Below are 25,248 nucleotides of genomic sequence, written 5' to 3'. Positions count from 1 at the left end.
TGATTGTGTTTCTTACTGAATTGTGCTTGAGAAAGAGTGTGCATGCACTTGACAGCACAGCAGCAGAATATCTACTTCTATCATACTTTGGGCATACATATACCAAAATAGCTGGATACTTGTTCTATAAGGGGGAAGGATGATCAACAATTAAAAAACAGCTTACAAAGTTAAGTTTAAGACTTGAAGGGGGAATATTATACTTAAAGTATAAACTGTGCTGAACAAACAATTTATTGGATTTTAGGACATTTTTCTTTGCAAAGCCTCAGGTTCTGTAGCAGCACAGGAGCGTGTATATATTTACCATCCTGCTATATTACCATATCCCCGAGACAGTCAGTCCATCTACCATACCTGCATTGCTACAGGAAAGTCATTCTGCGCTTCAGGAGGAAAGAAGACATCCACTGCTTTCTTGGGAAATGGTTGGTTCCCTGTTGGTGGTGTGCCAACTTCAATGATATGTAACTGAACAACAGATGAGATTGGTTGATTAATCCCATATATATTCCCTGAAATATTGCATAGCTACATGGTTGCTCAAATGTTCTGGGCACTGTAGTCAGATTAGAAAGTGGTAACAGACATAAGTGCTTTGTTTGCTGCAATGTGAGCAAGAATGCTATGTTGAGTCATCTGATCTTACTAGAAGGAAAAGCTTCTGTGATCTAGTTAAGTCACAGACCACATTAAGCTACAGGTCTTCCCATACACAAGGCCATCAGAAGTTCCTCTATCACTCTGGGTGTAACAGTCTTCCCCAATATTGTTATGAAAAGCCATTATTGGCTACTGAGTTTTGCTGCCACTTAACTGTTAGTGTATTTCTACACATACCTCCAATCTGACAGCATTCCACAGAGAAATTCAAGTTCAATGATCACTTACAAAGTAGTTAATAAAACAAACCATGCAGATTATATACTTGTTAGCCAGAAGCCAAACATTCAGACAATGTTTTCTTTTCCACTTTAGTCTGTTCCAGTCATGAACTCATTTGCTGTTCCAAATAGTTTTAAGAACCCAAATTTGGCTCCTAATGGAATCCTCTGAATTTAAGAATTAAAGTGCACACCTTTCTAGTATCAGGAGGATAAGTAGGAAGAGCTCTGTCACCTAAAAAAGTTTGAGGTCCATTTTCAAAGTCAATGACTAGAGCTTTTACTTATTTCAGGTTTGAATTTTGGGTGCTTGGACATCTGAACAAGTCATATCACTAAAGTTTTCCATGTCCCTAATATATAGGTTTATTCATTATACATTAATAACTCATTTGGAGAATTTGCAATTACCTAAGGGTTCTGGTAGTGATTCTGCTAGGAGCAGTGTTTTAAGATTTACACACATGCATATAAAAAGCCATTTGAGGGTAGTGATCATTTAAAGCCACAAGATTCCTACATCAATCAAGTACTTTCTTCCAAAACAGAGGGGAAAAGGCAAAACACTAACACGCTCCGTGAAAGCATACGTAGATGTATGCACTATACAGCCTTTCCTCTCTAGGGTTGCTTTTTGTAATCCCCTCTGTTTACTCCCAGGCTAAATATTTTAAAACAAAATCAGGTAGATAGCATTCAGAATCAGAGCTTACCTTGCCTCCAGCTTGACCTCTTACTGCAAAACAGAAGAGAGTCGATTCCTCAGCATTACCTTCCATCTTGAACTGAGCAAAACTAGCTGCATGCCCCTCGATAGGCTGGGACACTTTTCTATCTACAGAATAAAGCTGCATGGCTCCCACAACACGATTTTGCTAAACAAAATTTGTAGAGAGAAGTTAGTGACAGAAGGTATTTCCCTCCCCCACAATACTACCTTAAGTACTGGCAGATTGTTGTGTGAAAAACAGTTCTTGCTTAGCTTGAGTTCTTAAGTCAGCATCTTGATTCTGTAAACTGGTTAATATTTTTTTTGCTAACCGGTTTTGAGTTGTATGGTAAATCCACTGTATCAGAATGATAAAGTGACAAAAAAGCTTAAATGGCCAGCTAAAAACACTGGATGTAGAGGAAAGACAGCGTCTCCAAATAAAGTTTGTTCAGAGTTAAACTGAGAGACTTGGGGGTACCTTAAGACTGTTTTGGGCCTTAGCATAGAATTTGTTGCATCTAGAATCAAGTATTAATTGTCTTTGTAACAAGTAAGAGGAATCAGAATACGATTTACACACTGAGGGAAGTTATGTAGATTACAAAAAAAAGGGTGTTAGTCAAGTTTTGGCCTTCCAGACTGGTGTCAAGTACTATTAGGTACCTGTGCAGATATGCCAGTCAGAAGTAACCATTTCTGCTTAGCATCTGTACGATAGTTGATGATCTGGCAGCCTGCAAGACTAGAGTGTCGGTCAAACATTTTCACAGGCTGAGATTCTCCCTCCATGCTCCAGTGGTAGACTGCGTTGTCCGTTACAAGAGCAACAGTGTTCAGAGAAATCCATTTCCAGAAGGTAACATCATCAGTCATAGTATGAGCCTTCATTTTACTCTTCATTTCAATGTTAAAGATTTGAAGCGTTTTCCCAGCTAAAAAACACAAGTTCAACTCAATAAGCTGCGTTATCAGTTGTCTCTCCTTCAAGTACCATGAAAGCTGCACTGTGAAGTTAGACTTAGCATCTAGCTTTCCTCATAGGAGGATGCCCATTATGCACTGCACTTGCCTATGACATTCATAGTGATCAGCTAAACTCTTAGCCAGACATTTCTAAAGCTATGTTATTACTGCACATGGCTGTACAAAAAAAAAAATCTTGACCTCTCACTTGTCTGTTGCTTAACCAATTTTGAACAGATGATGGAAACAGCTTTAATTAAGTGACAAAGCATCTGAAGAATTTCAGTTTTATCTGTTACAGGTAACCAAATTTTTAAATGTATTTAAGAACAATTCAGTTGAATTTCTCTTGAAAATATAAAGGTACACTAAACTTGTTAGCTGTCAAAAAACCTGTCCACATCTGTTTCAAGTACAAACCACAAGGATGGAAGGGTCAAAGTGGGCTCTTTGTCAGGTTTGTTTGCAATTCTGTTTCATTAACTAAAATGCTTATATGTAGATAAGCTAACAGGTTAACAAACAAAGTATCTTTGGCTGCAACAGACCAGAGACGAATATAAAAATACATAGACAGGGAGGGTAGAGGGGGAGAACCAGAACAAGGGACTAATGCAAGCTCCAGATAGGGAAAGGCAAATGTTTTGACATATACATGTCCAAAATAACGATGCTGCCACCCATTGTATTCCTTCTGCCACCAGAATAATGCTTAGATTCATTCTACGTTATATTAGCATATGCTGAGGAATCACTGCTACTTTTAAAGGGGAAACAAAAGTTTGGAGTGGCATGTCAAAAAACAAATTCTGGCTCAGCTAGTTGCTAGTATTAGGGGAATGTAGAGAGCAGAAAGTTCAAGCTATTCCTGTTAAGACACACATGCATCAGTAAAGGAATAGCTAGAGTCACATTTATATTATCTTTACGCAAGAGATGCAAAAAACCAGGCTATTCTATTTGCACTGCTTGCTATTAAAAGCTAGCTGTCAAAAGTTTATGTTGCGTATTTTTAAAACTAGGTCTCAGAGTTAAACGTTAAGAAAGGAGTCCCATATGGGTCAGGATGTCAGTCTACTACAGATTTTGGTTTGGTTGACACTCTGCTAAGGAGATAGCCATGTTCCAAGGCATAAGGATGGAAATAGACGTTAAGGAATGCTGCATCTAAACTGCAAATGAGAAGTTTGGTGTTATGTGCTAAAAATACTACAGTTCATCTAGTCTCAATGTCTCTTGTTTTGCACCATTTCATAATGCTATTTTTCAAGTATGGGGCATTAAAGTTAACACACGGGATAATGTAAGGGAACGAGAGTACAGTCCAGTTTTATTTCCATCCTGCACAATATGCAACGCACACCAGGGGAAAACCACCAAACTTGAGTTGTAAGAGTCATAATCCTGTTTATAAAAAGTCTGAAGGGTCCTAAGTTTACCGCTTTAGGCCAAGTGCAACTGTAGAGCTGTCAAACTGGTATTTTTCAAAGTAATTTCCTCAATTTGGAGTACCCTGTTTCCTTAGCCTCTTCAGTGCTACTCTAAAGAATACCTAGGGATCAGCATGTAGGCCTTTGTCTGCTCTTACACCTGAATTATTCAGTAATGTGCACTGTAAGCCTTTAAGCCTGTAAGCCTTTGGACTTCGGTATTCTCTTTTCATAGAACAGGACAAAAACTAATACAATCTAAATTGAGAACTCACCATCTGCATACACAAGAAAGCATTAGAGATGCAACAAAAAATAGTAGTACAATATTAAAACCATCAGAAAGATTAAGTTAATGTAACTATTTAATGTTTGAGTTCAAAGCAATACAGGACAACAGATGAGAAATTAAGAGAAAGCTCTTATTTTAATCAGATCTAATAGATTAGCTTGATCTAAAACAAAAGTTGCATATTCTACTTAACTTCAAAAGTTAAGCTAATCATTTGAATTTCCAAATAGTTTATCCTCCCTTAAAAAGGGGGGGGGCAAATATGCAATACTCTTTTAAGCATAACTGTCAAAGAGTTAGTGCATGTTTGACCAAGCAAAAGCCTGATCTCAGCTGTAGGCGGACCAATACTAGAATATAAAAGAGCAGGCAGCAAGTCATTATCGGAACTTGCTGCAAATCAGCAGCATTCCATTCAACAAGTCTAGGATGACAGTTTAACTGAGGATAGCTACAAGGATACAGATTTTCCATGGTGAATTTTGGGAAAGGGAGACTTGAACATCTTAAGAGCAACAACCAGCATGCTCTTTTAGAATGTCCGCCCAACATCTGGTTTAACCTTTGAATATGAATTCTTCAGTCTTCAAAAACAATGGATTTGCCCTGAACTGGTAGTTTATACAGAAAGTTACACAATATATAGTCAGATCTTAAACACAAGATGTTCTTTTCATACCTTTTAGTGCAATGACTTTGCTAGCAGGATTCATGATAGCACTGTCAGCTGAAATTGGTCTGCGAATGGGATTGCTGGGGTCATTCATGTCAATGATCACCACCTGTGCTTGTTCTCCTACCTTCTCTCTTATGCAGATGAATTTGTCTGACTCCATAGTCAGAGTACTGAAGCCAATGTTAGCTGGGTTGATCCCCAGATTTTGGAGCTAGAAGACAAAAAACAATAAAAAGTTGGGCACACTAAGTGGTATTACACAGGAGGATTATCAGCTGAAGTCTGGTTCATGAAATTTACTCTATAAAGTAAACAATCATGAAGCCTTGTCAGAAAGTATTCTTTTGCAAGCTTTTCCCTAGGATGTATCTTTTATTGCTAAGAAAGGCATGAGATACAGAGGTACACCACCTGGAAGGTGTGTTTGAGCACAACTGGAGGAAAGCCTGGTGCACTTTAGTCCAAGATGGGTTCAAGAGCATTCTTCTAACATTTAAAAGGTTCAAAATTTTAGTCTGATTTTGAGTATGTGTGGTATGATAGCTCTCGAACAGGAGTTCTCAAACTTTGTTGCACCACGACCCCTTTCTGAGAACAAAAATTACTACATGACCCCAGCAGTGGGGACTGAAGCTGAGCCCACCACCCCTGGTGGAGGGGCCAAAGCTCAAGAGCTTCAGCCCTAGGCCAGGGGCCTGTAACCTAGGCCCTGCCACCTAGGGCTGAAGCCAAAGCCTGAGCCCCACCTCCCAGGGCTGAAGTCCTTAGACTTCAGCCCTGCCCCAGGCCCCAGCAAGTCTAAGCTAGCCCTGGTAACCCCATTAAAACGGGGTCCTGACCCACAGTTTGAGAACTGCTGTTCTAGAAGAACAAAGTAACTTATGGTAGGTCCACACAAGAGCTGGAAGGTGCAGATTCCAGGTTGAGGAGACATACCTGCACTCTTTGAGAGAGAGTGCACTAAAAATAGGAGTGGCTTAGCCATGGTGTTAGGAGGCGCTAGCTGCTCAAGTACAATTCCATCTGAGATTATAGGTAGGTACTTAGAGTGGTCAGCCCCTCTGGTTGTTCATGTTGCCATGGCTACACTTCTATTTTTAGTGCACTAGCTCAAATACACTGTGCTCTGATATCTCCCCTCAAACTGGAATTTGGGTCTTCCATGTAAGTTTCTGGTCATTCTCTCCTTCCAAAAAGGTATACACTGAAGCCAGAGTGAATGGCTTAATTTAGGAATTGAGAGCAGTGCGTTGGACAACTCGACTGCATCTGAGCCATTTTTGTTCCGATATTAGAGTGCAGTTTTGACTGAAATGGATTAAGATTTATTATTCAAGCCTTACCAATCTAGTTTCTAGATAACAGGCTAAGGACTTAAATTTCTGCACTTAGCTACCTCAACAACACTTTGAATTTTAGACCATCAACTATAAACTTATGTTAGATGCAGTTCTCTCATTTGTCTTAACTACTTCTGTACTGGTTAGATTAGAAGTGTACACTTAGCAATTCTTACAATATTAAGTGAACAAGGGCTGCATTAAAAACCCCATTAGGATAGTGGATCAAGTAGTGCAGATAACACTTCCCAGAAGTGCAAGGGTGGAGCACATAGCACTGCCTACTACTGCATGAAGAATTTACTGAGCCAGGCAGCCACCCCTTCCTGCTTAGGCCTGATCTGCCTCTCGAGAAATTTGTCGATTAAAAGCTTACTTTAGAAGTAGGAGCAGAGAGGAAAAACAAGTTCAGTTCAAGTGTTTGAAGGGAGTATGCTTTGTTTAATTTTAAATGCTTCACGTTTATAATTAAAGTAAAAGTTTAGCCAGTGAAGCTTGGTAGTACAAATATTTTTCTAGAGGTCAAGGTATTGGAATAATGGTATTGAAACCCAAGTTCAGCTCCCGTTTCTAACACACTGACTTTTAGGACAAGTGACAACTTTTGTGCTTCAGTTTCTTCACTGGTAGAGTGGAATAGAAGTAGCTACCTAACAGGGATGAGACTTATTTTTGTAAAACTTAGATCTTTGGATGAAACTATAGGATTGCAATTAATTTACATTAGTATCACAATAAAGTTGTGGCAAGATGAGTGGTCTTATTCTACCACTTAAGTTCAAAACTTTGTGTTCATTTAAGATTAGACAATGCTTAGTAACCAAAGCATATTTAGTTCTAAAGTGAATGAGAAAGTGAAGAGGTCAAACACACTGCTCCTTGAAAGAGTTTGGTCTTTAAACAAAGCTACTTTTGAACAGTGTTCTGGAAACCACGTTACCTTTGAGTAAAATGTTGGTGTTCTAACAGTCTCTTATCAGTTTACATGGTGCAGGCCTTATGAAAGGCTCCACCTTAGCAATTCCATGAGTCTTCACTTGCATGCTCTGATAAAGAGGGTGTGTGTCATACTGTGCTATTCTACTCAACCTTCGTTTTCCCACAGCACTGTGAAAGGAGTTTATAGAAGCAACCAACCTATAGGGTGCCAGATTAGAATGGAGGATGCCTTAAAAAGCTACTTTTAGAAAGAATCTGTATGATCTAGTGCAGTGGTTCTCAACCAGGGGTAATGTACCCCCGGAAGACCTCTGTGTACCCCCAGGGGTACATCAACTCAGCTAGATTTGCCTAGTTTTACAACAGGCTACATAAAAATCACTAGTGAAGTCAGTACAAACTAATTTCATACAGACAATGACTGGTTTAAACTGCTCTATGTACTATACACTGAAAAGTACAATATTTATATTCCAATTGATATTATCTTGTACAAATGAGAATGTAAGCAATTTTTCAATCATAGTGTGCTGTGACACTTGTCTTTTGATTTCTATTTTGTAAGCAAATAGTTTAAATGAGGTGAAACTTGGGGGGGGGTATGAAAGACAAAATCAGACTCCTGCAAGGGATCCAGTAGTCTGGAAAGGTGGAGAGCCACTAATCTAGTGGATCATGATTGGAGTCAGAAACCTAAGGCTTACCCCAAACCACTAATGATTTACTCAAGGCAGAGTCACAAAGGCTTACTACTGCCTCCATATTTCCCAAATGAGGAAATTTCCTTCTTAGCTCACAGAGGCATTGTGAGCTTCATGGTTTTCACAGCACTTTAAATATTAGTTTTATTCTGTCTAGCTTAGCCTGTCCCAAATTATTAATATTTAGATATATCTGTTCACTCTGTGGCAGAAGTAGGTTTAATCTTCTGATCTAAAAGACAGATGTTCCATGTTGAACAGGTTTTTTCCCCCACAAGAGTCAGATTCTCCCGTGAAGCTCTTCAATGGATGATCCATCTGCTATGGCCCAGATTTTCAAACTTACAGAAGCAAAAATGTGCAAGTCAGCTTTCCCATATGCATGTAGTCACACCTGCATCAGGGTTTGTATACCATTTGAAAGTCTAGGTCTATTTATAAAAAATATTACCAAAAAGGCACCAACTGGCAGGTTAAGCAAACTTTCACTTGTGTTGACTGTGCCATGTCTAGTTTAAACTGGGCTCCTTGGGGACAGAAATGGTGTTCCTCTGTACAACTTAATGTTAGTAAGTCATTTAATCCATTTAAACTCATTTTAATTCTATTTAAGTTCCACCCATTATCTTTCCAGTCAGTGTTGACAATGCAAGCCACTCTTCCTCTCCAAAGAGTTAAGTGCCTTATGTTTACACTAGGCAGCCACAGCTAATCCAAGGAACAGGAGACTAGCCACTACTACAATACTGACAGGTTTCAGAGTAACAGCCGTGTTAGTCTGTATTCGCAAAAAGAAAAGGAGTACTTGTGGCACCTTAGAGACTAACCAATTTATTTGAGCATAAGCTTTCGTGAGCTACAGCTCACTTTATCCGATGCATCACGAAAGCTTATGCTCAAATAAATTGGTTAGCCTAAGGTGCCACAAGTACTCCTTTTCTTACTACAATACTGTAGCTCAGTGAACCCTACTCCTCTGCTTAAGCATCCCATAAACTTCTCCTGAATGCTTGAGCTGGTAACAGTAAATGAAGTTATTGCTGTATTTCACATTGCAAGCCACGTTGTACTCAGCATGAGAGAGACCACATTGCAATTTGGCTTACTACAGTCATTAGAGACTTCTGTTTATGCATGCAGGCCACAAAACCAAGCAACATTTGGGACAGAACATGTTGGACACTTCATGTTTTTCAATACTTAGCTAAGATATCAATACCCACTTTATAGGATGGTAAATTGGGAATGTTATGACAAATATGGAAATTTCCTGCAATATCCTTGAAAAATTCTCTTGTATTTAGTTTAAGTATTTTTAGATTAAGTGCAAAGTTCAAGTCTTATTGTGGGCTGGAATTGCATGTAACTTCTCAGGGAGGGGGAGATGGGAAGTGAACCCTGGGAAGTACAATGAACTTTAAAGGATTTCATTGAAAAAAAGTGTGGCAAACAAGAATACACTTCTGGGACAATGTCAGGTGGTTGCCTGGAGAATCTCTAGGGGGAGGTGAACGCAAATTCTGGACCTCCAGTTACACAACAAAAAACCCATGAACCTTTTGACCCCATGGCCTGAGGAGAGCACCACTGTGTCGATTACCTCTTCCTGGAGTCTCAAGATCAAAGGCTCAGGCTACATAAAGGAGAGTGACTAACCTCTTCATAACAGCTTTAACTCAGATCTAGCACACCTATCAACTTGTTACCACAGGAAAACCTCTCTGAGGTTTGAAGGGCTCACTCCTACCAGAGCCCATGCTAGAGCTGGGGACTGACCTCTGATAAGCTTATTAGCATGCATGTATTTTCTTTTGGTTTTAAAGTGTTTTCACTTTAAGTGTGCATGCTTATCAAGAGCTGTGTGGTAACTTAACACTATTGGCAATTACATTATTCATAGCCTTCAAAGAGAAAGCAAAGTGCAGGCACTGGCCTGTTTTGGCAGTCTAGCTTGCTGGGGATACCACTGTGGACATGAAACTGCAGCTTGGAAAAAAAACTCCTGGCCAAGAGAGATGCAGGTCTCTGCCCAAGAGAAAGGCGATGATTAAGGAGCCTGGAGCCTAGAGTGTGCACCCTTAGTGGACCAATGAGGAGGAACACAGGTGCAGTTTCCCTGAACTGTGTAACGTGTCATTTATCTTCTCAGCTCTGACATGGAGGCAAAAATTGGTACAATTCCTGACCCCAAATCATGCTCCCATAGAAGTTTGGGTCTGCTCAATCACTTTTCTCCCCATTTACTCTGCAAAGAGAAAGTCCTGCCCAAGAACTGAGATAGCAGATCACGACCTGATCATTTTAAAACCTTGAGCAAACGTTTCTCATAGTCTGGCAAAGGCACTAAAAGTAGAGGCTTATTTAGAATCCCACTTTTTTTTAGTTGCATGATTTCCTCAAGAGTCCAGCCCTCCTTGCTGCTAAATTATATAGCAAGGTTCAAAATGGCTGTATGAACTGAACTGTGTGCAAAAGTGTCAAAGTTAAATTTACTGTAGGAACTATAAGGCAGACCTCAAGCAGATGTACAATTCCACCCTAGTATGGTGGTTACATTGCTGTGGGATCCAAACTAGGAATTGCCTGAATCTATGCACTGAGTAACTTTTTCTGTTCAATTTCAGATTGTTAGAAATTGAACTTTTCCCTTGACTTTCTTGGAAAGGACAATCTATTTGAGTTACAGTAGTCTGAACAACCTGGCAGATGAAATAAGCCTGCATAAGGAAATTCAGTAGTTATTTTTATCTAGAGTAACTGGAGGGTTAAAATGAAAGCTTAAGCAAGTTTGTGTCTGTGTATTTAACTCAAAGTATAACAGTTCCTTCTGAATATTTTTCCAGCATTTTAGTTTCATAACCTTTTGTCCTTCAGTGGGAGAGAGTGTACATTCCATAGGAGACTGCACACACAACTTTAATTGCTTATATCGATTGATTTTCCAAGTCAATATTCTTCTTTGGCAACAGAAGCAAGAACTGTTAGACAGCCGGAGTTGTCTATATAAACGCGTTTACAGAGTTATATCACTTTTTCCTATCCAGGTGCTGCAAGTCAACTAGTCAAGCTTTTCAGATCACCAAGGATGTTTGCTTTTGGGCTAACACACAAGAGTTCATTCCCAAGGCTTCCCCCTCCTCCCTACATTAGGGCATGATATAGTGTCTTGGACCTGAAGTGGTCTACATAATCATATACTCCTTGCTCAAGTTGAAACACTCCACCTGAAGAGGGAGTGTCATACTCCCTACCCGATTTACTTTAGACACATGACCAAGCACAGATAGTACTGTAAAAGCCACACCTTCTTAAGTAGCCATTCACATTTACACATCCCACACACTAAGATACCACTCCCTTACTACAGGTATGTGCTAAAGTTGCAATTCATTTATCATCTTCAATTGTCTGCAGAGCTTTTATTTGAAAAAAAGTCTTCTCTTAAGTGAAGATTACAGGATGTTTCCTCCCATGCACTCCACACTACTCCTGAGCTAGGCTACCACAACTATGGCATTATGATCAGTAGAACAGCAGCACTCACACTCTAATTAAGCACTGCAATTGCTTGCAACTTGAACAAGAACTTTGTTACTGATACTTGCCTAGAGCACTTCCCTGTAGTGAACAGGATTACTTTTTTCCAGAGTAGCAACTGTGTTAGTCTGTATTCGCAAAAAGAAAAGGAGGACTTGTGGCACCTTAGAGACTAACCTATTTATTCGAGCATAAGCTTTTGTGAGCTACAGCTCACTTCATTGGATGCATTCAGCGGAAAATCAGTAAGGAGATTTATATACACACAACATGAAAAAATGGGTGTTTATCATGCACACTGTAAGGAGTGATCACTAAAGATGAGCTATTATTTTGGGAACCTGACCTGTATTTCACCTCTGCCTGAAGAGATGCACCTTTACTTCAATAGGATTGAAAAGAGAAGATGAACAGGAATATTTTCAGGTTAATTGAAATCTGGTATTAGACAAATGCACAGCTGTTCACATCTACCAAATGTAGATTTTAAGCTTCACTGCATTTAAATCAATTAAAGTCAGATCTGTCCTTTTCTGAACTGGTCTTAAGGTTACTCATATCTGGATAAACTATGGCCATAAACTCAAAAGTTTACTTGTTTTTAAATTCTGAGTTACTCTACCATCTGTCAAGACTTAACCATTACAGATAGTCATCCCAATGAAGTCAGGGCTATAGCACCATAATATCCAGGCAACTTCCACTGAGGCAGATTTACCTCAAATAATCATGGCCAAACTGTACCATCTGCCAGAAGGAGTGCTTCATGTACTCGTGTTTTCGATGCTGGTGCCACAAGATATGAGTGTTATCAGATTGCATTTAGTTTGGTTAACAGCAGGCATAAGTAGCAATTTAACTTTGTCAAGCTGAATCCTAATTACATTGATTTAGAACTGGAATCTTTGAAGTTCAGCTATTACACAAAACTTGTTCAAGCTTTAGAAGTTCACTGTGGCAGTTCAGAGAGTAACTAGTTTGGTTTTATTGGCATTTGCCTATAGATCATGACAAGGAACATTACCTTCCAAGCTCTGATGGTGAACGCATCTAAACAATGAAAGTTCATTGACAGACTAGTGTGTGTTAGGTTCATCCCTAGCCAGCTTTCAGCCTATGCCATACTTCTGTACAGTCAACATGGAGTTCCAGCTAGTCTAATTCTAGAAGTGATGGAATATGAGAGGAAGAAAAGCCAGCTTTGCCATGATCATAGACTGGGTGCCATCATAGAATATCAGGGTTGGAAGGGACCTCAGGAGATCATCTTGTCCAACCCCCTGCTCAAAGCAAGACCAATCCTCAATTTTTGCCCCCAATCCCTAAATGGCCCCCTCAAGGATTGAACTCACAATCCTGGGTTTAGCAGGCCAATGCTCAAACCACTGAGCTATCCCTCCCCCCTAGGTCTACCTAACCAATAGTAGTTAGGGACTAACTCTATAGCCTTCAGAACATTCCTATATGTCCTAGTATCAACAAACTCATGTAGGCCAGATAGGCCACTTATTCTCATAAGAATTGTAGTGGAATAGTAAATGTTAGAGATCTTTATATTGCTACTTGGCAGTAGAACCTATTGGTAGATGGCAAAGCCAAAAGCACCCTTTCAAATGCTTTAAGTACAAACTAAAAATTGAAATCTGCTAACTGCATGCTATTGTGACAGTCTACACCCAACAACCTCCCTTAAATTTACTAAGCACCAGTGTACTTGTCTAGGCAGAAGACAACTATTCTACAATTAAAAACAGTGAGGCAGGATGAATTTGAAGATGGGAAGAAGTTAGATTTGCTTGGCTCTGCTCCTTTCCTAAGGATTCTCCTCCCTGGTTTTATATGGGGAATTCAGGTCATCTACATTTTTTCCTAAGAGACGATAAAAACTGGGGAGCAAGGACCATAAACATACCTGCAAGTGAAACCTGAGAGGGAAAGTAAGTTGTGTTATCTTAAAGGAGGTTCTTGTTTTATTAAGAAAAATTAAACCCATGTTCCTAACATCCCAGGAAATTCAACTAAGTAAAGAGATCTCTGGCAAAGCAGGCCTTTTTATTCATAAATAAAAAGTGTAAAGTTTTAAACAAAACCAGTGCTTTTGCCTTTCAGCCTTTATGAAGCAGAGAGGACAGAAAGATACACAAACTATTTTTCTCTTCCACCCTTGCTCTATATCACCTTTAAGCAGGGCCCCCTTTATTCTGCAATGGTGAAATTTGCTGCAGAACTGTTTTCTAGCATCTCAAATTATGCAACTCTGGCTATGTGAATAACGTAGCTTAAGGGTTGATCTTCTGTGTGTCTACACTGCACTGGGTCGACGAGAGAGTCTCTCTCCTGTCAACTTACCTTATGCTTCTCATTCCAATGGAGTACTGGAGTTGACAGGAGAGTGATCCGCAATCTATTTAGTGGGTCTTCACAAGACCTGCTAAATCAACCCCCAGTGGATCAATCACAAGGCACTGATCCCCCAGTAAGTGGAGACAAGCCCTTAGTAATGGGGGCGAGAGAGAGACCAGCTTGCAAGCAGTGAACAGGAAGAGCCAGAAGTTCATGACACCTAGCAAGCTGAGGAAATGGACTGATTAAGCAGACTACAAGCTTCCCTAGTACATTGTGTGTGGGCAGACTATTCTTAGCTGGACCAACACACCTATCAACCCATAGAGGTAGGCCTGCTTTCTAGATTTAAAAGATTTTTTAGGCTAATCAGGCACCAAGTGAGCTCACCACATTAAAAGCCTTCATAAGCTGATCCCAGTTAGCACAACAGACCAATACATTGCTTGGCAGTGCCAGTCTGAAACTTCCTCCAACTTCTGCTCTCTAAGCTCAGAGACAAAGTGGATGAGAGAAGCTTTCAAGGCACACAGAGCTCTTCACAGACCTGAAGAGCTCTGAGACACTCAAAAGCTTGTCTCTCACCAACAGAAGTTGGTCCAATAAGATTACACTTCACCCACCTTGCCTCTAATCTGCTAGACCTCTTCAAACATGGACACACAATTTCTCATACACACAGACCATGTTACTGCCTACATGGAGTCATTAAGATTTAAAAACACTACACATTCACACCCCCTCAGATTAGCGTATACTATGACTTGTCCAGCAGCTTTTTATCTTATGTGCACTGGGACAAGTTTTAATCACCACTACAGGATGACCCAAGAGAAAAATCCTATTTTAAAAAGGAACTATAATGCAAAAATGATTACACCAGCCTGGGTCTGGTGGTTGATTTTAAATTTAATTTAGGGGCAGATCAGGAACCTTTTCTTCACACTTTAGTTCAGCACAATGCAAGTTATTAACACAATGTGAAAAGGAGGTAGACAAAGAGTTAATGGCTCCCTGGTTCTGTCTTCACATACAGCACTGCAGCTGGGTTGCTGTAGATGAGGATGCTACACCACCAATGAGAGAGCTTCTCCCGCCATCATAGTTAATCCATCCAAGAGGTGGTAGCCATGTTGACAGAAGAATCTCTACACCGGGGGAGGGGAGGAGAAGGAATAGAAAGTGTCAGTTATACTGATATAGGTCTGTAGTGTAGCCCTGGCCTTAGTTTGCAGTAAGACACCCGAGAGACTCCTCTAGTCCCCATTTTAAAAGGTACCTCCAGGACAGAGTATAACACTACAGACCAGTCACAAGCATCTTCAAAGTTATCTTATTAGTGAAAATGCAGAGTAGGATTATGAGTATCAACTTCACTATTAAAGTGACAGAAGTCAGAACTTGTCTTACTTCAAGGAAGTTTCCAACTCAGTCTACCTTGGAACTTAAAATGGATGTCCATGCTTGTGGGTGCTAAGGTATACACGAGACAAGATGGTTGGGGTAATATCTTTTATGGGACCAGCCTCTGCTGGTGAAAGACAAGCTTTTAAGCTTGTCTAGAGCTCTTCTTCAGGTATACACATGGTGTTTATCGCTATGCTTTCAGTAGGGAAAGTACATTTCAGTCCTACTTTCCATGAAGTTAGACCCCTGCTGATGACGAACATTAAACTATAACCTGCAACAAGATATGCTTGTTCAATTATATAAAAGAGTTACCTAGAAGTAATTTTCTTGGTTTTTAAAAATACCTGTCAATCTACACTAAACTTAACCCACTATTGTTATAATCAACTCTGGATATTACTGTTATCAAATAAAGTTTACTTTGTGCAGATTCAGGGTCATTTCCCATTTGTAAGCAGGTAAATCTAGAGGCTGAGACAGTATTTGAAGTTACCTTGAAAAATAATAACCTTAATGTGAAGGTAATATCCCACCAGAGGGAAGGAGAATTTTTAAGTGCTATTACACTACACTGGAAAACTCAAATCTGTTGCATTTGTTTTGTGGCTTCCAGGGGAAGAATTAGGAAAAGAATGAAGGTTAGCCTAATTTAGTCATTAGATATTCACTTCAGAAACTAAATATAGGATGTGAAAAATTACATCACAGCTTAAGTTTTACAGGACATCTTGCCAACTCTGAAAGTATAACCAAAAAATGAGTATTTCATAAAGTAGTTATAAAAACAAAACATCACAAAGTTATCATAATGCTGCTTCATAAAGTTCTGGCAAGAGCAACTGCTGTTCTGCATCCAGTCTGAAGCAGAGTTCAAGTTTTAAAAACAGAACTGAAGGTTGGACAGTTCAGCTAAACTGCATGATGTACCTTTAGATTATGGCTTCATCTGAATGCACTATTGTAAGAGCAACAGCCATGGTAAGAGAAAAGTATTCAGTAGTAATAAGTATGACAGCCTTTACTGTGATGTACAAAACAAGTATCTTGAATAGTTTGCCACAAAAAAGTACCCCTCATTTTTGTTAGTATAACAAATGTATGAAACCTGATGAAAATATGTTGACAGCAGTAACTGTTGCATCCTTCCTGAAAAGTCTGCTTTCTTTTGACAGAATCTGCTGAGCTTTTATCAAGCTTTCCCCACTCCCCTAGGGCATAAAAATGCTGAGAATGCAGCATTTCCTAGCTTCAACACTGAACAACAGGATATAAGCCATTGTTCTTACAGCTGAGAGAAAGCCCCCTCACCTCCCAAAAAACTGATTTATCTACAGGACTAGGAAGCTAAACAATCCTGGGAACTGAAAGATTTGTAACAATTTTTGTTTTAGAGGTTAATTTAAATTTTCTAAGGAAAAAGTTCAGAGTAGCAGCCGTGTTAGTCTGTATCTGCAAAAAGAAGAGTACTTGTGGCACTTAGTCTCTAAGGTGCCACAAGTACTCCTTTTCTTTAAGGAAACAGTGTTACCCTAACTAATTAATGTAAATTTCATATAGCCAATTCACACTGTAGATTAGACCAGTGCACTGAAAACACATAGGACAGGCTTAAGGAAGCCTTGCTGGCACTACTTTTATCTTGTGCAGCTTGAATTGAGAGTTTTGTCTTTACTCCCTTATGTTACAGAATGTTTAACTGTCTGTGGTGGTATTTGCCAGAATGTAGCTTTGGAGCAATTCTTGATTTGAGAGTTAGGTGCTACACTGTTGTCTGTTACCAGTACAGTTAGAAACTGTTTTGGAGTTGCATAAAGCATGTCATTTTTCAAACACACCAGTGTGACTTACACACTAAGTTTTACTCATACAGAATCCACATTCTTGTGTTGCATTTGCTGCTTCTCCCCTAGAAACCGCATTTGGGCAAGTCAATTAGAAAAAAAAAAAGTCACAGAATTTTAGAAGTCTTAAGAGCACTCACAGAAAACTTGCTAACAGCTGAAGCTTCCTTGTGCTAGGATATCTATTAGCTGCCTCAGCAAGTCAGAAAGGACTTAGACTGCAAAACTAATTTAATTATGTATCAGGACTCAAGTAACTCATCCAAATTCTAAGTTAATATGTTGGTAAGCTGTATTAGCTAAAAAGCTAAATTTTTCAAGTGTTATTTCCTAGATTCCAACAGTGTAGAGACAGCTGTGAAAACCATTTACATGGCTCAGCTCTATCCTTGTCACTTTCAAGGCTCCCCTAAGTTCATACAGCTACAGTACAATCTTGAGATCCCAAATAAGATGGCAAAACAGGAAATTCAAAGTCAGGATCTAGCTCATGCTACTATAGCAATTGTTATTGCTCCACTCCTAAAGCACCGTATCTGCAGCATGCAAGGCAACAAACAGTGAGAACAGAAGAGGCATTTCAACCAGAACTCATCCAGCTTGTTTTAGTACATACAGCAGGTGTGGGTCATTTGAAATTCACATAAGCACACAGACAGAACAAGTTTAGTCCTCTGCCTCTATTGCTCAACTTTCCATCTGAATAACTCCACACTGAACTGTAGACTTCCTTCCCAGCTGCACTCCTAGACATTCACCCATTTAGATCAGGCACAGTTTTGCTACATTATTATAAGGCAGTTTACAATATTTTGGAGACTAAGTTATACAAAAGTTTCGGCAACTTTCAAAATGTCTATTCAATTGACATTAATGGGTAAAGCTATTGCACTACATCAGAAACATGCAAGCATTTAGGCTCTAGTTTTCGGTACTTAGTACATCTACTTATAAATCCACCTGCTACAGTAATGAAAGCATGGGGGGGGGGGGGAGAAAAATCACACCCATGTTCAATATGTAGTGGTTTAAAATGCTTTTCCCAAATAATTCAATATTCATACTGGTCCAGTGTTACTTAGAGGTGGCCTACAAAGCTTTGGAGTGATTGAGACCAAAGTATTATGGTGCTTAAAAGTGAAGAGCAAGTTCACATCTGGGGAGAGACCTTTATGAGTTCTAATTATGCTTAAATTAAAAATAAACCCCACAACCTTAGAGTTTTAGCCTCAATCTTCAGTTTTGTTGCAAACCACCTGACAGCAGTAATATACAATATAGTGTCTTCATTTAACTAGTCAGTTGCATTACCTGAAAATAATGCTATATAGTTGGATCAATTAGCTTAAAGACTCAGTAAATAAAGATGAAAAGTAAACTTGTTAAAATAGTATGTTTATTAACTAATTCTCTTGGGGCCAGTAGTTCCGAATGATTCATTTAAATATATAAAGATGTCAATCATCCTTCAAGACATTTGACTGTTATTAATACTAGTATTAAGGTTAAAGTGTTGAGTACTATTATCCCAGCATGTCCTTTACATTACTAACCCAATATCTAGTAGGAGAACATTCATTAAGAAAGGTCTAATTATTTCACTTCCTTTGTAGACAGCACATTAGTCAGTAACTGAAACCAATCACAGTTCCTCTATAAATGGTAACAAGGGCACATGTCATTTAAGCAAGCTTTGATAGATTCACAGTTACATATTTGTGTCCCCCCCTCCCAATTTTCTAATTTCTGCTAAATCAGTTACAAACCTCACTGGAGGCCCACTACACTTCACTTGTTTTTAGTCTACAAATGAGATTAGGTGACAGTTAAATTTTAGATTAACTATTGAATGAGGTGCACAGTATATTCTGTAATAAAGTCTTAGAAATAGAGCCTTGCTCTTACAGCTATTCATCTTGAGACACTGGGAGAGGCAGCCTGTTTGCATATAGTAGAGTCATGCTCATCTACATAATCACTAACAGTCAGAAATAATACTGCAAGAAGCTTATTTTAATATTGTGTACAAATAATTTACACTTAAATCATACTGCAATTTGATCATTGGTTTTATTATGGATAAATCTCAGGGACATTTAAAGACCAACTCCTATTTAATTGTCACTGGTTGCTAATCCATTGGCATAGCTAGAAAACAAAATTACACTTTCAGAACATGCTTCAATGAATCGCCAGACACTGCCAGTGTGCAGGTGTTTGACAGTATAGAAGTGTCTAGACTAATGACCTCAGCATTCTGTTACTTAATTTTTGTCATCGTCGTTCTCCCCCCCCCCCCCCCGAGAGTTCAGGAGTCAAGTGTTGTCAGATAATAAAGTTCTACCAGAAGACAAAGGTTTAAGTCCCTTGCACAGAAGTATTTCTGAAAACTATTTTTATCTAAAATACTGTAAAGAGCACATAAGATATTAGGCTGTGCACTTCAAATGCTCATGAAGCCATTTATTTCAGCTCTTATGTCACAGCACTGTAGCCCTAAAGAAGACTGCAACAAAAATCGCTCCTGGTAATATAAGTAACCACTGATGTGAACATTTGTTAATTCACAATGAGCTGTTATTCTGACCGTCTTCTCTGGGAGGAAATGACACCCCCCCCCCCCCCCCAAATACCACAAGCCTTTATAAGAAGTATTAAAGCAATGCTTTGAGTACACCTACCACTGTGGAGTTCACGAGATTACTACTACATAGCCAGGCTAGGGAAGGGAGGCATTAATATTATTCATTCCACATTAGGAAAGTACTAGCACCCAGATTTTCAGGAGCACTCAGTATTTTGAGTGCTGAGCTCTTTTGAAAGATTTGAGCCTAGATGTCCATCAGATTGTTCATTCAATCATTCACAAAAGTTCTAACAGCAAATGCAATTTTAAAAATCTTCTCTAAAAGATTTTAATCATCTAAAAATCAGTAACAGACAGCTTGATGGGGAGGAAAGAGGATTTGAATAGCTTCAACAGGGCAGGAATACAGGATTTTAACCTGTTCAATTGAAAGCCTTTAGGATTTCTACTGACTTTAGTATTACACATCTGAAGAGAGTCAATGAGTATACCATAAGATATAACCTATATACACAGTGCATTAGTTCATTGTAAAGAAATTTATAGTATGTTCTTTACATCCACTATTGTGGGGGGCCATTTGATAGCCGTGTTCCTGGGGCGCTCACGAACAGCTAAGAGGAGTCCTGATGCAATACAGAACTCAGAAGGTTTCACTTTGTTGGTTTCTACACTTGAACATTTTCTGCATCTAAGATATAGGCTAGTAAAAGAACTCCTATGCATTATGAGACCCATGACATTAAGTTAATGCTTGCTATCTGTACATCCACTCTCTCAAGGAAGAATGTTAAGCCAATCAATTTTTGCATCCATAATGAAGGCTTCAGTTTGAACTATAATATGTACTCCCAGAAAGTCAAAGTTATAATGCATTAATCACAATTTGCGTAGTGTCCTCCAAGTGGCTTTTGGCTTGTGTAAGAAAAAATAAATATTTACTCCTTTCACAATGGACTGCCTCAGAAGGAATCAATGGCCTTGTCCCATCCACACCAGCTAGTCCGATATGCTAGCTGAGGCAGCCATCTTAATTTTCAGAAAATGCCCATTCTCTAATGAGAATCAAAATCTCAGTGTATGGGGATACTAGATATGACTAAAAGGTGATTAGGTTGCATCTGAAAGTTTATCATACTGATCTTTATACATGTCTGAAACTACTTTGCTACTTCTGAATTGGGTGGTGGTTGTTCTATCCAGATCCATGGTGCCAGCCACCATAAAGGCAAGCATGCTATACACTTTAAAGCTTTACAATTGCATTTTGCAGGTCTGTTACCAGAGCCACATTACCAAAGGTTGTTGCCAGGTAAATGCTTTCCTACTGTATCCTAACCAGACAGATCTCTCTCTCCCTCCTCCCCTCCCCCAAATATTTTTAGATCAAGTGGCTTTTGAATATAATGTTTTGGATTCATCAAGTTGATTTTTCAAAGTATTTTAGTATGTGAAATATGATGCTTAGAAACTGTATCCCACCAAAATTGCTTGAAGGTCATACCTGGGAATGTGTGGAGCAACTTTACTTAATTCAAGAAGTTTTGTTTCTAGAGTTTGCTAACACTATTTGCAAACAATTCAACACTAAAAAAAATAGACAGGTTTCAGGAGCTCCCTCTGATGTTTTGGCTCCTGTTGCGAAGTTTATGGGTTAAGTGTAGAATAAGAAACCCCCCCCAATATAAGCACAATACAGAGCAACTCAACTGTAAATTTTGGGAAGGATTTTTAGACTGATCAATAACATTTGAAGTTTGGGAATGAGGAAGTTAAACAGCTACAGGCAACCATTTAATAATATCTCCGAGGACAGATACACAAGAAGCCTTGTGTACCCAGATACTATGGTTAGCTATTCAACTAAGTGCACAAATGCAGTTAGCTTCTACACTTGTACTTGCAATCTGTCAGACCAGAGGTAATATATTTAAGGGTGGGGATAAATTTTTGGACTGAACAGTTCAGCTCAAGAGTAACATACTGGCATGAAACCCAGTTAAGAGTTCTTAACATGAGCAGGTAGGTTTCATTTGTCACGAAAGTGTGACAGTGGGTCACGTGCATAGTTTGCATCTTAAATAATATATTATAGATCCATTTTCCACAAAAGCCTAATACAGGCTGATCTACCTGGCACATAAGAGAAGTTACTCCAACTTGTTTTTTCACAGTCTTTCCTACATATCAAGTTTGCACCAATCCAGTCATTTACAGTTACATTTTTGCCTTTAATTAGAAAGGCAATTCCACTGGTCAAAGAGTATTTTAAAATTATAGTGTAAAACTAACTTGCACACTCAAGGATTTAAGTGCTAATCTGACTTAGTCCATGAGGTTGCACAGGGCATAGCTTTTTTTCCATAGACTATTAAAAAAAAAAAATCAGAAAAAGTAGTTCCCAGCTGGTTCACTTGGAATTTGAGTGCACTTTGTTTCTTCACTGTGTTTCCTGCTGTGTAAGAAATCACTTTCAGATCATGAAACTGACTGTAAAACCTCAGATTAGAGGGACCTGGGGACAATTCTTAAACTGATAGGGCTTCAGTTACCAGTGTTCTTTTGAAAAGGTAACCAGAAATGAAACAAACGTAGTAAATTCTAGTTTTGACTGAGTCAGTTGCTTAAAAAGAAATAGTATGGATTTCTCCATATCCCCTACTAAGCCAACACATAGAAGACGTTTCCTTCCATTTAAGGAACAGCCAAATTATGAGAAAGACCCCCCCACACACACACACAAAAAAAAAATTCACAAGGCTTCAGAAAGCTAGTAGTAGTGCCAGGTCAGTCATTGCAAAGACCACCATACAAGGCAAATCTCCGAGAAATATTTTGTTGAATAGTATAATTTTGTGCAGTCTCCTTCACAAGTTTTGGCATGAAGACAAATCACTGCATGACAAAGGTTGGGGGTGCAGTCAGCCTTACATAACAGGATTCCCCCTAGGCCCCTCCCTACATTTGTTACTCCAAAACGTGTTTTTTGGAGTGGTGTTTTGTTTTTTAATTGTTAAATCTTAGTGTTTCAGTACTAGGCCACATGCTAGACTTCAGTTCATTAGGATACATAATGTGCTATCTGTAGCACACAGCCTTAATATTCTTCAGAGATTATTCTGTTCTTTAAGAGACCGTTTAACCTAGAGAGGTAACTTCCAAGTGTACTAATAAAGTAATTGCTTATTGACAGAAATCTACAGGTAAAGTTACTTTGATTAGAGACCATTTGACACTAACAGGGAAGAAAAACCCTGGAGCTTATGCATTTATTGGCCTACACTGCCACAGCTATACACTGCTGTAACTTCCATGTTACTGCTAATTGCATGGTTCCTCCTGGCACAAGGTTAGAAGCTAGTTCTCTGGTAGGAAGAGAGATTAACGCACTACTGCAATGAGTGAGATCTACACCTTACAAAAACATTAACATCACCACTACATAAAGATAACTTTGTGGTACTGTCTATTTAGATGTGAGACATGGATGCTAAAGTTAATTCCTATTAGGTCATCCATTTTGTAAAGCTCCTTCAAAACGAAGTTTAGCAGTTTCACTTGGTTTTAACCCAGAGAGAGACTTGCTCTTAATATGGAAAGAGGAACTAAGGCACAGAGGGATCTTCTCAGTTTACCCCTCCCACGACACTGCACCGCCCAGTAGGTGCTGCTGTAGGCCTAGGCCCAGGCCCAGCCTCGCCCACACAACAGGTTGAAGTGCACTACTTCACACAGAGAAAATGAGACACTAGAACAGAATCACAGTAAGGAGAAAACCAACTGCTCTGTTTCCATGGGGTCTTTAAGCACATGCTGGACCTTGGACTCTAATCGGGCATTTATATTTTTATGGCACTAAAACATGTGCCACATTTAAGAAAATAAAAGGCAATAAGGGCCCGAGAGAAACACCCTATTTGAGAGGGAGGTTTGACCACCGGCAGCTAACAGACTGTTTCGAGGAAGGAACAAACTAACGACGTCCTAAGGAAGACGCAGCATCCCTGTGTGCCCATAAAGCCAGTCCCCGGGCCAAGGCAGCGGTGTAGTCGTGAGGCACCCCGCACCCGCTCCAGGGAAAGGCGCCCGCTGGGGCACCAGGGTCGCTGGTGCAGAAGGAGGGTGGAGAGAGGCAGGCTCTGCCATTCGGCGGCTGGCCGAGCAGTGGCCCTGGGCAGCGGCAGCCCGCCCACGCTCCTCCCGCTGCAGGTGCGCCGGAGCCAGCAGGCGGGGGCCGCAGCCCTGCGGCGCACCCCTCCCCTGACAGGAGCGGAGCGGAAGGCTAAGCTCCCTAGGGCAGCTCCCGGCACCCCCAGCTGAGATCTGAGCCACGGGGGTGCCCGTAACCCCCACAGGCGGGCTCCCCTCGAGCGGCTCCTCAGCGCCCCAAACCCCTTCCCCGTACCTGGAGATGCTCCTGGAAACGGATGGGCAGAATTTGGGCCATGGCGGCGGCGGCGGCGGCTGGTGGGGGCTCCAGCCCGAGACCGGACCGGGGAGTCTCCTCAGGGGCTCCGGGGCACAGAACCGCAATGGCGGAATGGGCCGGGAAGGGAGAGAGAGCCGTTCGATCCGGAAACGGCCCCTGCTGGCGGAGCGATACACGCTCTGAAGAAGCAGCCACCTCCTCACCTGCCGGGACCCCGCATTAACAGCGCCGGCCGGGCGGAAGAATCCTGAGGATGGTGGTGAACACAACTCGGAGTATCCAATTGGAACGGCGGAGGGATCCCCCGACCGGAAGGGACTATTTTAGGACTTATCACACTTCCCTCCCTCGGCCTTTTTTTTTTCTGCCACATCATGCGACTGGGGTGCGGCTACGTCATTTCCGTTCCGCGCTCCAAGGCGGGTTCCGTGGTCACATGGTGGGGGATCCGCTGGGCAAGGTGACCATTCTCCTGGGGTGCCGCCGTCACATCTCAGCCCTCAGGGACCGTAGCTCCGCCACACGGCACCCTTCCCCATGAGCAGCTACTTGTTGGAAACGCCGTGGTCCAGGGGTTAGCGTAGTGGGCCGGGGACTTAGAGAGCGGGGTTCGAATCCCAGTTCTGCTACGTTGGTGACCTTGGACAATGCCCTAGAAGGGGGCTTTGATGAGTCGGGTCTCTGTTCTTTGGCAAAGCTACCCTTAAAAGCCTGTACGAGGGTCCCCAAAACATGGTGCAGAACCCTGAACTATTGTCATCTATTATTCAGGTTTCAGAGTAGCAGCCATGTTGGTCTGTATCCGCAAAAAGAAGAGGAGGACTTGTGGCACCTTAGAGACTAACCACTTTATTTGAGCATAAGCGGCCTTGAATCCGATGAAGTGAGCTGTAGCTCACCAAAGCTTATGCTCAACTAAATTTGTTAGTTTCTAAGGTGCCACAAGTCCTCCTTTTCTTGTTGCAACTATTATTCGAAACTCCTGAGTCAGGCCCAAATCATGAGAGGCTGAATTATTTTTTTAAAAAAATAATCCAATTGGGATTCTTTTTATTTGCTGATTTTTAACATTTGGGATTCATATTTTTAAAGCTTTTTATCGGTCATGAGAGTTAGTAATTCACCTTTTTTAAAGAATGGAAACAGATTCTCATATAATCATAC

The 25,248-nt window shown here is 40.3% G+C and overlaps 1 protein-coding gene across 2 annotated transcripts in view; it reads right to left on the bottom strand.

The window, feature by feature from the left end:
* The window catches only part of CLTC (clathrin heavy chain), a 52,753-nt gene extending 28,420 nt beyond the window's left edge, over positions 1 to 24,333 (bottom strand). Inside the window, exons 1-5 of one of the 2 annotated variants that reach the window (XM_074974701.1) lie at positions 24,061 to 24,333; positions 4,961 to 5,168; positions 2,260 to 2,528; positions 1,598 to 1,759; positions 358 to 471 (exon numbers count right to left, since the gene is read on the bottom strand). In XM_074974701.1, the coding sequence (XP_074830802.1) occupies positions 358 to 471; positions 1,598 to 1,759; positions 2,260 to 2,528; positions 4,961 to 5,168; positions 24,061 to 24,102 (795 nt within the window). In that variant the 5' untranslated portion in view covers positions 24,103 to 24,333. The remainder of the gene's footprint in view (positions 1 to 357; positions 472 to 1,597; positions 1,760 to 2,259; positions 2,529 to 4,960; positions 5,169 to 24,060) is intronic. The other variant, XM_074974702.1, reaches the window with a different exon arrangement.
* Between the last annotated feature and the right edge of the window lie 915 nt (positions 24,334 to 25,248).

Source organism: Natator depressus, chromosome 17 (genome assembly GCF_965152275.1).
Source record: "Natator depressus isolate rNatDep1 chromosome 17, rNatDep2.hap1, whole genome shotgun sequence".
In the NCBI taxonomy this organism is placed as follows: domain Eukaryota; kingdom Metazoa; phylum Chordata; order Testudines; family Cheloniidae; genus Natator; species Natator depressus.
The sequence above is the reverse complement of the archived record's forward strand: the minus strand, read 5'-3'. Positions and strand labels throughout refer to the sequence as shown.